Here is a 14,149-nt window from a genome sequence, read left to right as displayed (position 1 = left end):
CCTAGAATAACTTTACTTAACGTAGAATAACTTTACTTAACGTAGAATAACTTTACTTAACGTAGAATAACTTTACTTAACGTAGAATAACTTTACTTAACGTAGAATAACTTTACTTAACGTAGAATAACTTTACTTAACGTAGAATAACTTTACTTAACGTAGAATAACTTTACTTAACGTAGAATAACTTTACTTAACCTAGAATAACTTTACTTAACCTAGAATAACTTTACTTAACCTAGAATAACTTTACTTAACCTAGAATAACTTTACTTAACCTAGAATAACTTTACTTAACCTAGAATAACTTTACTTAACCTAGAATAACTTTACTTAACCTAGAATAACTTTACTTAACCTAGAATAACTTTACTTAACCTAGAATAACTTTACTTAACCTAGAATAACTTTACTTAACCTAGAATAACTTTACTTAACCTAGAATAACTTTACTTAACCTAGAATAACTTTACTTAACCTAGAATAACTTTACTTAACCTAGAATAACTTTACTTAACCTAGAATAACTTTACTTAACTTAGAATAACTTTACTTAACTTAGAATAACTTTACTTAACTTAGAATAACTTTACTTAACCTAGAATAACTTTACTTAACCTAGAATAACTTTACTTAACCTAGAATAACTTTACTTAACCTAGAATAACTTTACTTAACCTAGAATAACTTTACTTAACCTAGAATAACTTTACTTAACCTAGAATAACTTTACTTAACCTAGAATAACTTTACTTAACCTAGAATAACTTTACTTAACCTAGAATAACTTTACTTAACCTAGAATAACTTTACTTAACCTAGAATAACTTTACTTAACCTAGAATAACTTTACTTAACCTAGAATAACTTTACTTAACCTAGAATAACTTTACTTAACCACGTTTTTAAACGCATATTACGTTAAATTAATTTGCCTAAAATAACTTTACTTAACCCCGTTTTTAAACGCATATTACGTTAAATTAATTTGCCTAAAATAACTTTACTTAACCCCGTTTTTAAACGCATATTACGTTAAGTTAATTTATATAAAATAATTTGACTTAACCTACAATTACTTAACCACGTTTTTAAACGCATATTGCGTTAAATTAATTTACCTAGAATAACTTAACTACGTTTTTAAACTCATTAAGTTGAATTAATTAACCTAGAATAACTTAACCACGTTTTTAAACGCGTATTACGTGAAATTTAACAAATTGATACAATACTGCAAAACCAATCGTTTTATCCCGCCTTAAAACCTCATAATGCCGTAAAGAATGCAGCAACGGGGTTGTAAAAAAAGGTTGCAACCCTCAATTTTGCAACAATTACAACCTTGTTATAAACGAAGCATAATGATTTAAAACCTACATCCTCGTTTATTTCAAGATCGCCCTTCCCGTTGCCCCCTTCGTTAGCGGGAACAATTTGGAGCCGAATGCAACAGTCACGTGCCGACGTTTAAATGATCAATCGCGGGGAAAGAGGTGTTGCCTCGCTTAAGCCTCGTGACGTCGGCGCGCGTGGGCGTCCCCAGCACGCGCCCATCCGAACACCCTCGTCAGCGCCCCCGTGACGTCACCGGCGACCGCGAACTTTCTTCTTAACGTTTTCGTAAGATTAAGAAAATCACGAAAATTGTTATTTTTTTTTCGTTGCATTTTTCTTTCGAGTACAAAATGATTTATTTTATTCGTGTTAAGTTTTAAATATTTCCCACATTTTTAAAATGTCCGGATCCGCGCTGCCCTGGGCCGTTTTATGAAAGGATCTGTTTTTGTGGAAAAGATTTTATCGGATTAGTTCGTGAGCTGTATTTCGTTTGTTATTTTGAAAGCTTTTTGAAAGATAATTTACTATCGAATACTGGCCGCTTGGAGGGGCTGTGATTTTATTAAGGTTCTATTATATTGTATGAAACGTTTGATTAACGATATGGCGAGGTCGTTTCTTTTTCCCGCCTTTCCTCGCGAAGAACTATAGAGTTTAAATTCCCAAAAAGGAAACTATTTATAGAACGCTTCTGATTTTAAATTGGGAACATTTGTGGCCTTTGATGCAATTTTTATTATTTTTAACGCGCTAGTTTTATACGACATTAATATGGACATTTTAGATTTAATTATGTGAATTTTACGGGTCAGGAATTTTTAAAATAGGCCCAAAATGTCTGGGAATTTAAATTTATATTTAAAATTTTATTAAGGCAATTATAAATAATAATAATAACATAATATATCACAGATCTATAGATTATATCAAATTCCTTGAACATTCTGTGGTTTGTAGCTACAACACAACCTTTCCTTTGTAAGAAGAAAATAGGATATTTCATGACTAAAATTTAATAAACATTTAATAATTGTTTACGCTTTATATTAAAAAAAAATTTGTAGTAAATTCACGAACTCCGAAATATAAAAAATTATAAAATAAAAAGTTTAAAATTGTTAAATTAATTTTGGCCATAACAAGTCAGGAAAAATCACTAAAAATAATTAGTAAATAATTCTGGGAATTCAATCTTAAACTATAGTAATCGGCTAGCTAGGCACCCAAGGCACCACCTTAAGCCCAAGTCGTGACAGGTGGCCGGCTTATAATGAGTAGGAGGGTGGTGACAAACCCTTCATGCCACGCGAGCCAATAACTCCCTACACTCACTATTAGCGTCAAATATTTATTTCCAATATAATAGAAAAATAAATATCAATTGAGTTATTTGCTTCTTAAGATTCCAACAAACTGTTTAAAAGCAATTTATACTAAAGTATTCAATTAACACGACCAGACCAAGTCACGAAACCAAATTTAAACAGACGGTTTCTGTAAATGAAATTAAGGTAGTTTTTTTTACTCCCCCAAACCACCATACTCCCAGTGTTTGATTTGGAGGTTGCTAGAGATTAATTTTCAAATGGATAAATTTAATGGTTTGACAGCTACGGTGAATACTAGTTTCTCTCAGTTGCCAACGTAAACAGGCTACGGTGTGAAATTTGTTTTAGTCGCTTTGCCAAGGGAGTTACCCAGAGCCGCGAAGGAAGCGTTTGAAAGCCCTCTCGCTGAGCATTGTTTGCGATCGCCCAGTTCAAATAATGGAGAAGCGACCGAAGAGCGCATTCTGGATGGGCGAGCGCCTGAAAGCCGTGAATAATCGCCCGTTGATTGATAGACATCGCCGCCATGATCACGTTCTTACCCCACACTCTCCCACGCCACCTATCCGTAGTCTTGATAAATACTCACCTATATATATTCTCTGGAAAAAATACCAACCCACCGATTTGCGTTCACGGTTTTGATTTAAGCTCGGGAACGTATTTAAGTTGCTGAGAACGTACGAGAGGGGACCCCCTTTTGAGAAACGGTAACGGTATCTGTCGGGAACTTGTTTTTTAAATGTTATTCTTGACCAAACAGTAGTCGATGGTCTACCATCTATACAGTGGCGTAGCTGATGGTCCGCAGGGCCCGCGGTGCGGGGGGGCCTCGAGCTTCGGGAGGGGGGGGGGGGGCTAACCATAAAAAATTAAAAGGGGGGCCTCATAGAGATTTTTGCGGGAGGGCCTCTGAGTTCTCAGCTACGCCACTGCATCTATATTAAATTAAGTTAATTCAGTTTTATTAAAGTTTGAACAAACTAAATCAACAAACCCACCAATTTGTGTCCACGGTTTTGATTTAAGCTAGCGAACGTATTTAAGTTACTAAGAACATACGAGGGGGACCCCCTTTAGAGGAACAGTAACGGTATTCGTAGATGGCTTGTGTTCTTGGCCATGGTAACGCGTATAGGTCGGCCATGACAATAAGACGCCCATGGCGGCCAGGTTATTATTTCGCAGTATCGTGTGGCGTGAAACTTATGTCATGGCGGCCGTTTCAAGGCGGGGCTTAGCTACGACGCTACGAGCAATCACCCAATCTGTCGGCAACTTTTTAAATGATATTCTTGACCAAACAGTAGTTGATGGTCTACGATCTGTGGTAAATTAAATTAATTCAATTTTATTTAATTTTAAACGAACTAAATTAACTTTTTTTTTAGTATCTAATTATACTAATTTCTTTGAAAAATAAAAGGAAACCTTCTTCCAACCGATACTAGATGGCGTTATACAATTGAGAACATGAGGTATTTCCGGTCGAAGATAAACTTATGGGTGGGTAGATCACGCCAGTGTCCCCGAAAGGTACACTCCTACGTTCTCAGTAACCTAAAAAGGTTATTGAAACATTCTAGGCTCTATAAAGTAATATCGGCGTGACGTATGTCGACGTCACCCATGTTTTTTCCTATAGATAAAAACTGCCCTCAAAATGGCGGCCATAGCCCAAAGCTACAGAGCGATACTACTCTTTATTTGATTAATTACCATTCATTGACGTCCTCTTGTTTTTGAAAAGCAATGCCTTGTGCAAATTCCAAATCTCTTTCTAAAAATTGCGTTACTTTTATCCGCCTGCGTGTAGAAATGGACCGATTTTCGTAGGCCCTAGCTTGTATGTAAAATAATTTGACTGATATTGTGCCACGTATAGAAATGATGAGTTTGAGTGTAAATTTTAGTTCCGCCTATTTCAACTAGATGTCATCACCGTACCCGGCATTTAACGATCCCGACGCCCACTTAAGGGTGGAAATAACTTAACGAGGGTTTATATAAATTGGTAAATACGTCCGTCCTTTTAACCCGCGACTTATCTATACGTAGAAATTCGTTCCAGTAATTACATCGGGTTTTCTCTATTTTTCCATTCGTAACTTTAATAATAGGGTACAGGTAGAGTCTGATTTAGGGTTGGCGCGTATCGATTACGACTCTATTGTTCGCCCTTCATTCTACCTGCCCAACAAGCAGAACGTAAAATGTCACCCTCCCTGGTTGCCGCGGCTTTTTTTTGCGTATCATTTGAAGGAAGAGAATAATTGAACGCGCTCATACTTCGTGTTTTTTTTCCACGCGCCCCCTCGCGTTCTCATTTTTCGGTTTGAGTGATTTTGACAGTCGCGGACAACTGGAGCTCATCCGCTTGGCAGTCCTTCTCGGACACGCCCACTCTATTGTTCACGAATATTCACCTTGCTTGAACCCATTTTGTTTGGGACGAGTGAATCCGTTTTCGCCATTTCACAAATTGTAAGTGTCGCGGATACGACCCGTGTTTGACGAATTCATTCTTTCTTATAACCACCACTTTAAGACATTTGAGACGTCGCGCGTTTGTTTACTTTCACAGGTAGTTGCATTCCTTTTCGTTCTTATTTTGGTTTTGGTATTTTTAAGTTAACGAAAGCACTTTGTCACCTTGTCTAAACATCTGCCAAATTTAACTTTTAATGTAATCGTTAGAAATGATTTCAGGTTGGATTTTATTTCAAAAATGCATTGGTTGTGGTTGGATTTGATGTCTAGATCAGCGGTTCCTAAAAGGTTCGGCGGAACCCTGGTGTTCCGTGGAAGGGTCACAGGGGTTCCGAGAATTCGCAGCGCGGCCGTCTTTGTTTGTGTCAAGAGTCTTTTAAGATAATTAATAAAAATGAGTTGGGGTGGATAATTTAGGGTTCCATAGCAAAAAAAATTGGGAACCGCTGGTCTAGATATTATATTGTCAGGGTTTTTGATTTTTATAAAGTTTCATGCCTGTTTATCTGGACAAATTTATAAATAATTTGACTGCTCAGCGATAACGTATTCTATAGTTTTAATTAACCTTCATTAAATTGAATTATTAATTAATAATGAAATTTAATTACATGTTATCTGAATTGAAATTTCTTAAGAACCTACTTCCGTACATTTTAATAAATACATTGATACATAAATAATTTTTTTAATTACTTGATTTAAATCAGACCCTGTATCTTGTAATCGGAAACTTTTAATTTCTATAAAAGTATTGGTTTTATTGGGACAGGATAATTTATGACTAAATTATAATTAAAGTTTAAAAATTATTTATTATTTGTAAGTAATTGTTAAACTTACATGAAATTTTAGTCTCGAATTATATTGTATTCTAATTTAAAATTGATTTGATCATTTGTTTTAATAAGAAATGCTCTTTTTGCTGTTTTCGTGAAAATGGTTTAATTTGTTCAAGTGGTCGTTGCTATAGGTTCTCATTTATGGTACTAGCTTCGATGGTAATAGACAATTTTAGAATTGAAATAGACGACATTTACCTTCAACATTTTCTGTAAATTTCCAACGGTTAGTAATTTGTAAAATCAAAATTAAGGAAACTTTCGATTTGGGATTCCCAATAGCCCGAAAATCTCGAAAGATTGCGAAATTTTTCAAAGCGAAAATTTGCAGGAATGCAATTGGTGTACCGCATGATCCCAAAAGTATTCCGGAATTATCTCCGTAAACCGTGATAAAAGTCTTAAAAATCTCTAATATAAACAAGAATATTTAAACTCCGCTAAATATTGATAACAGAAGCCAGTCTTTCGCCAATACCGCGTTTGAATGGCGTCGACCAATACTTTTCGCGCAAATTCCAGGCGCATTCATAATTAATGCGCTGCCGGGAAGGTTCTGGATAAGTTTTAAATCCATTGAAAATTTTATCAATTAAGAATTATTCCGTAGATAGGTCGAAGGAGGGGGAGGGGGGGGGTCGCTTGGCCACCCTGGTAAGCGTTATTATTAATAAAAGGGGTTTTCCACCCTTAATCTTCACGCGAGCCTTACCCCCCGTCCCATTTTAATCGCTATTTCATAATCTCCCCAATATTAAATATATCGTCGTTCTCTTAAATAAGGTTGAATATTTCATCCAGTTAATTTATTCCGTATAAACTTTGGGAGAGCAGATCAAAAAGGAGCGATTGGAAGGCGATGGCAGACGGGGAATTAAAAGTCAGGCTCTCCTTTAAAATATATATATTTAAAGTCCTTCCTATCAATGTCGAGCGGACTCTGAGTAGAGAGAGATAATAAGGAATATATTCTCGATGAATGGAGAAGAGGATACGGCGCTCTTTCCGCCGATGTAAGCTTTTAAAATCTTTAAAGCCTCGCCGGAGAAGTAGGAGTGATTCGGGCCTGTAGGCGCCGCGAGGGGTCGCTGACGGGCCGCCTATCCCCGACGCTTAATTTACTTATCAAGAGAGAGGTCCGCGTGTCGAGTGATGAGATTAAAAGGTAACTGCTAGCGAGAACGAAAGAGGCTCGACGCCGTCTTTTGCCGCAACCTTTGTATTATATTCTATCTTAACTCTGTTTGCCTTAAAACTATTATATAGGCTCCCAGAGTTTGAGGATTTAGACGACGGTGAAGTTTGTCGGCGACGCGACCGGCTCGGAACTCGAAATAAGGCGTCGCGGAGGGGGTAGGGCCCGTCGTTGACGGAGAGGAAGGTGACAGGCGTCTCGGCGGCCCGTTGGGGGACGTCGGCCTGTCCCCGCGTTGAAACGCTCGTCGGGCCCTGGCAATTGGAAGGGCCACTAATTAGAAACAACACAATAGCCCGGAAAAAGCTGTCACCCCGCTAAAAGAAGCCCGCGTATTATACGGCCATCTCCTAGCATCCATCCTTCTCTCTGCCTCTCGCGATCCTCGTGGCCCCTTCTTCCTGGGCCGCATCCTCCGTCGTTGGCAGCCGAATATTACCTGTCCCGCCGTCTCCAAATCTCATTTCCCTGACTCGCTTTTAATTATGATTTAATGTTTCCATTCTTTTTCGTTCTTTCGATGTGCCAACTCCTTTTCCAGCCGCGCTTCGCCGAAACGAAATTTTGGAGAAAACTCTCTCTCCCCCCGGATCCCTCGACGGCCAGCTCCGATTGTATTCCGAGAGGAGAGAGGGGGGATTTCGTTTATTACTGTTTGATGATTTATTCGGGCACCGGCTCCCTTTGGCCGCGCTATCTCCTTCGTTTCATCTCGGGCACGTCCGAAATCCGGGGTGGCCGCGTGTTGAAGGCGATTGTCCATTCGCTTTATTCAGGAAATCGCGTAGCGGCCCTCTTTCCCGAATCATTTTCGCCGTGTTAATAATACCTTGGCGACTTTTCACCAAACAGACGCGTCGTTTAAAAGGCTCGCTTTAATCGACGATTGTTTATAGGCTTCGTTTTCAACGCCGATAATGCTAATGGAATGCTACCGGATTGATAAGTAGCTATTGTTTTGGGAGTGATTTAAGTCCGTCGTCCGCTACTAATGTCGTAAGATTGCTCACTGAATCACCGGAGGGTATTCGCGTTTTGTAATTTTAACTCCTCCCTTTAGTGGAATTTGTGACTAAAAATCGAACCATTTTGGCTTATCTTCGAATTAGAATTTATTTGTATTTTACAATTTATATAAAATCCCTGAAATGATAAATACATTCGTAGAAAATATTATTTTGTAGTTGATTGATTTGTATTCGCGTGACCTCGACGAGACCTTCCAGTCAAATAGCGCCCATTCGAATAAGACAGTCGGGAATATGGGACAAAGTAGTCTATTTATAGATAATGTTGCGGAGATCGTTTCGGTATTTGGTTTTCGAGGGACTCCGCGGTGGTGACCCCTCGGTAAGAGACGTCGATGGTGGGGCTTTGGAGTGCGTCGAATTTAACGGCATGGCGGCGTGTCAAGCGATGATGAATGAACGCCGCAACCTGTTGTAATTTATAAGCATTTTCTACGCGGTGTTTCTTCGTTAAACGTTCGTCCCGTTTCTCATGACCTCCTTGAGCGTCTCTTTCTGCAAATACTCCCCGCTGTTGCCCGGAAAAAATGCCCCCTATAAACAGCCGTGTAATTGACTCTCCTCTCTTTTAGGTAGTGCCTCCTCTTACTCTATAGACACTTTCCCACTTCTTTCACTCGGATGCCGCCATTGTCATTTCGTCTTTTATTTTAACGCGCTTAAAATATTTTAGAAAAGGTCTAAAAAAACTATTGGACCTAACCTCAGTTTTCGTTGTCACCTCGAACGTTACAAATTCACCGTGTTAAAAATGTTTTAATTTAATAAATGGAGAGATTGCCCTTAGAAATTCTGTAGAAATGTAATTGGGGAATTCTATAGAAACGTAATTGGGAAATTTTATAGAAATGTAATTGGGAAATTTTATAGAAATGTAATTGGGAAATTTTATAGAAATGTAATTGGGAAATTTTATAGAAATGTAATTGGGAAATTTTATAGAAATGTAATTGGGAAATTTTATAGAAATGTAATTGGGAAATTCTATAGAAATGTAATTGGGAAATTCTATAGAAATGTAATGGGAAATTCTATAGAAAAATAATTGGTAAATTCTATAGAAACGTAATTGGGAAATTCTATAGAAACGTAATTAGTAACTCTAAAGAAATTAAGGGCATTAAATGTCGCTAGTTTACTTGGTATATTAGCCTAGCCAGCCTAGCCTAGCTTAGCTGATATTTATAAAACGTTATAGAAAACCTTGACTTACCTATGATTATTTCGAATATTTTAACCAGTTATAAAAAAATAGAATGAACATGATTTTGAGTCGATGTTTTGATCCGAACGGATCTGTCGAGGTTTGGGAGAAAGAAAATAAAATTTCGGAGAAAGCTTGTGATCCGGACCGAATTTGGTAACGACTTCGGGGGGAATTTTCGCAACGGTGGGAATTATTTTCAAGGATATTTTGGGGGCGTCTGCGTCGGTACCACAGCTCTCCCCGCTGCTAAATGTGCCGTGGCCAAACGCAACTTTCGACGAAACCATACGGACACGCCAGCTTGATTTGTTCCTTTATTCTCAACGCTCGTCTAGCTTCCAAGTATTTGACTCGTGTCAAATCTTTGTTTCGGGAATACTATTTTTAACGTTAATTGTTTTGGTTAATTCTTTAAAAAAATACTAACTACTTGACATTAGTAATTAATTTTCTAATAACATTTAAGTAGAGTTTGTATTCTTTACTAAAAAAAATTGTAAATAATTCGGTATATATTTAAAAATAAAACTGACAACGAATTTTTAAAACTAGTTTAAAAGTTGGGGAATTTTTAAAACTAGTTTAAAAGTCGGGGAATTCTTAAAACTAGTTTAAAAGTCGGGGAATTCTTAAAACTAGTTTAAAAGTCGGGGAATTCTTAAAACTAGTTTAAAAGTCGGGGAATTCTTAAAACTAGTTTAAAAGTCGGGGAATTCTTAAAACTAGTTCAAAAGTCGGGGTATTTTTAAAACTAGTTTAAAAGTCGGGGTATTTTTAAAACTAGTTTAAAAGTCGGGTTATTTTTAAAACTAGTTTAAAAGTCGGGTTATTTTTAAAACTAGTTTAAAAGTCGGGGTATTTTTAAAACTAGTTTAAAAGTCGGGGTATTTTTAAAACTAGTTTAAAAGTCGGGGTATTTTTAAAACTAGTTTAAAAGTCGGGGTATTATTTTTATTTGAAAATAGAAAACATTAAGTAAAATATCTATTTAAAAATATCCAAAATTGGGCATAAGTCAGGCAAAATCTCAAGAAATGGTCAGTGAAAACATGTACAAGTCGGGAATTTCAATCTGAAAAAACTATGGCAACCCAAAAGGTAGACTGTAAACAAGAATTCAATGTAGAAAATAAAGTTCCACTTTAAGATTTACGTCGATCGTTAAACATTTAAGTCAAAAACAAAATTCTAATAAGGCGTGATTTAAAAGACAGTTTTGAAGTTTCCCATCGAAACGAATACGCGCGACTCGGATATCGAATTAATCAAAGTATCAAACGGAAATAGTTAAAATTGTCAGGAAGTGGCGCAACGCGATTCCCACCACCCTTTACACCGCTTAGATACACTATTGATAGGTTGATTACCCTCAATGAGTGAGTGATTTTTACCGGAATGGCGAATTCCGGTTCTTGGAGACAATTTTTTCTCTTCCATATAAAGGCGATCGCGATTTTATTTATCGGTTTGTGACCGGAGCACGTTATCTACATTTTTTTTTTTATAAAAGCGACGCGTCGAATGAAAAGATTGAACAAGAAGGGAAGAGAGGGTATGGGGGCACATTTTTCTATCCCGATGGGCAAATCCGGAGGACACAAAAACCAAAGGCGGATCGTCGTCCGGAAACGATGCATCATCAATTTGGTCCTTTTAGGAAAAAGCCCACTTACAACGCGACTCTTTTATTATAGATAGAATATTTATGATAGTCCCCTCGGAACTGTTAAGAAATCACGCGGCAACGCGTTTAAATTAATTCTTCAATTAAATCCCCTTGATAACTCGTTTTCCCCTTATCTCTTCTGTCGGACGTGGGCAACTTTAGATTATGGATTTGATTTTGATGGCGTCGTTGGCTTTTTAGACCCGTTTGTGGAATCGACGGATGAAGTTCACTGGGTTTTTTCGTCCTCATTAGTAGCGAGTTGTCAAAAGGGTATTGACTCGTTTCTATATAGAGAGATACGTCGCCGGGGGGGAATACGTCGTGTGAAATAAATAATCCGGCCAAGCTGTTTTTACGAGCTTCCTCACGTGCGCATTAAGTCGATTTTTATGAGTGATTAATTAATTCTAGGAACGCGACGCGGTTTTTTTTTCATTATGTATCGGTTTCCGTTTTGCGTTTTTGGAGTAACACGTTCGTTCTGTTTATTTTGCAGGGGAAGATGGCGGCGACATGGCCAGCAAGGATGAAGAGATGGCCTTGTCGAGTGAAGGGCCTTCCTTGCTGACCAACGACACCGAGCGCTCGAACGACGGTTTGGCCGGCCCCGACTCTCCGCCGACGCCTTCACCCAAGACATCGCCTTCGACGCCCAAGTTGGACGTTCCATCTTCACCTTCGGCTCTTCCACCGCCTCTCTCGGTCAGCAATAAATTCGTCGAAGTACTTGATAAGAATGCAAGTACCCAATTTGGTTTTGTGTTTGTAATTTAAATTAGTTCGGCTGTCCTCTGGCAAAACCTTTTAACCAACACGATCGTAATTTTGAGATATTTGACTTTTTCAAAACCTAAGTTATAAGATTTTAACCGTGGTTCTTAATGCGAAAATTATAAAATCCAAAACCATTTTTTAAGTCATAAATATTTCACTATTTACCTGAAACGTTTACAGTACTTTTGTACATGCCTTAGTAATACTTATGCGTAAAAATTAATTTTTTCAAAAATTTGTTTGTTATAAGGTTTTGCCATGGGGAAGCTGAGTTGTTCAGGGCTCGCACCATGTCCCTTAAATATATAAAAGACCCTACTGTTTTTCGAGGTCCCTAAACCACCTTGAAATCGGAATTTGCTCCCTAAATCACCCTTTTTCTAGTAAATTTGGTGAAAAGTACCATCGGCGTCAAATATTGAACCAGAATTTTATCGATTCACGTTTATAGCTATAAGTTTCTACATTAGGTGGCGCCACGAGCTCGGCTAAATGGAAGTATTCCGTATAATTCATAATGAGCCTGTCGTAAAGTTGAACCATTTAATTTTTGTGATAAAATTTATTTAAAAGTTAAAACCTAAGTCAGTTTTAGAAATATCTTATTTTAAAAATATTTTTTGGATAAATTAAGTTTAAATGAAGATCTAATTTTTTTTATTAAAATGGCCCCTATTTGGTTCCTATTTCACCATATTTCTAGCCTGAAAAATCTCCTATTTCCCTAATTTTAACCAATAGCATATATATGAAACGTTATTTTATTATAATAAGCCATTGTTTTATTGTGCCTAATTTTAACCAATAGCATATATATGAAACGTTATTTTATTATAATAAGCCATTGTTTTGTTATAAAATGGCGCAAATTCTGTAGAGAATTAAACGGAAACAATATTCAAACTTACTTGATAGTTTCGGCGTCTTCCGCCGTGTGGCTCTGCGGGTAGGGTATTAGTATTGGAATAAAATGGCGCGGATTCTGTAGAGAATTAAACGGAAACAACTATTTTATAATATTCAAACTTACTTGGTAGTTTCGGCGTCTAGTATTGGAATAAAATGGCGCGGATTCTGTAGCGGATTGATACCCAGAACGGAAATAACTTTTTTGTACTTAGTAAAAGTAGTTTGTATTTAAATTTAAGTCGAGGGGTCTTACAAATCCCGTACACTCTAGAGGTAAATGATTTTATAAATCTTTATATCCTGAAATTTGGACGAAAAGCAGTTCCAAAAACCTCAATCAACTAACAATCAACACGAAAATTAGGCTCTGAAATCAGCCTATCAGTTTCTGATTTCCGAAATCGCTTTGGCAAATATCTTACCCATCGACTTAAGTTCTTATTATTACTTAGGGTCTCCTTAAACTTTGAAAACGGAAATTTAGGGAAGTCGAATTAATGGTGGACTTTGTAATTAGAACGAAGATTCGGAGTATCCTCCTCGGCGGATGGTAGCGGCGGATGAGGAGGAAGAAGCGGTGGCCAGCAGTCCGGCGCCACCTCCGCCCGCCATCGCCGTTCCCGTGTCGCCCGTGGCCCCCAACCGGCTGACTCCTTCCCCCATGGTCGTGCACAAGGCCATCCCGGAGGAGCTGCTGCTGCAACGCTCCGTTCACGTGGCCTCCGAAATGCTCGCCGCCATGGAGCGACATTCGCCGTCTCCCTTAAGGGTAGGTCGATTACCATTCATTAATTTAGCTTTTATTCAGACTTGAAACAGTGTTCCTAAAAAGCCACCTTTCTTGGCAAATAGTGGAAAATTGACCAAATGTGGCAAATAATGGCTAATAAAGAGAAATTTCAAAACTTAAAAAAGTAATTGGAATTAAATTTTTAAGAAGTTTATTGTAAAAATGTCTTGGTTTACACTGAACTTACAATGTTAGTTAATTATTCCAAAAATATTAACAGACTATTCTAATGTTAATCAGAATCTGACCATTAATATGCGTATATATTGGCCTTAAGTAGCCCAAATCTGAAATGTTTTTTATTATTTTATAATTTTCTGTGGTAAAAATGTTTTTGGCTACTTTTGGCCAGATTAGTCACTATATTCACTTTTGTCCAAGCCGGTATTTTCCACTTTTTTCCACACTATTGTCCACACTATTGTCCACTTGGCATTTTCCACCTCGGTACACTGGGTTGGAAGCGAGGGGCTAACCACTCTTAGAAAGTCTGTACACCGGATTACGCTTAGATTAGCACTGCCAATGGCGTAATCCCATTAGTACAGTCAAAGGTACGGCTCTGTACACCGA

The 14,149-nt window shown here is 37.5% G+C and overlaps 1 protein-coding gene across 4 annotated transcripts in view; it reads left to right on the top strand.

Moving 5' to 3' along the window:
* The window catches only part of LOC149926465 (protein tiptop-like), a 201,443-nt gene that overhangs the window by 181,192 nt on the left and 6,102 nt on the right, over window positions 1-14,149 (top strand). For all 4 annotated transcript variants that reach the window (XR_016474084.1, XM_090159371.1, XM_090159373.1 and 1 more), the window contains 2 exons: window positions 11,600-11,841; window positions 13,304-13,555. Coding sequence is in view for 3 of the 4 variants with exons in the window: in XM_090159371.1 (XP_090015497.1) it covers window positions 11,600-11,841; window positions 13,304-13,555 (494 nt within the window). In the remaining variant the exon portion in view is untranslated. The remainder of the gene's footprint in view (window positions 1-11,599; window positions 11,842-13,303; window positions 13,556-14,149) is intronic.

The sequence above is a fragment of the Leiobunum rupestre genome, chromosome 9 (genome assembly GCF_980474605.1).
Source record: "Leiobunum rupestre chromosome 9, qqLeiRupe1.1.hap1, whole genome shotgun sequence".
Lineage (NCBI taxonomy): Eukaryota > Metazoa > Arthropoda > Arachnida > Opiliones > Sclerosomatidae > Leiobunum > Leiobunum rupestre.
This window is presented reverse-complemented; position numbering and strand designations above follow the sequence as displayed.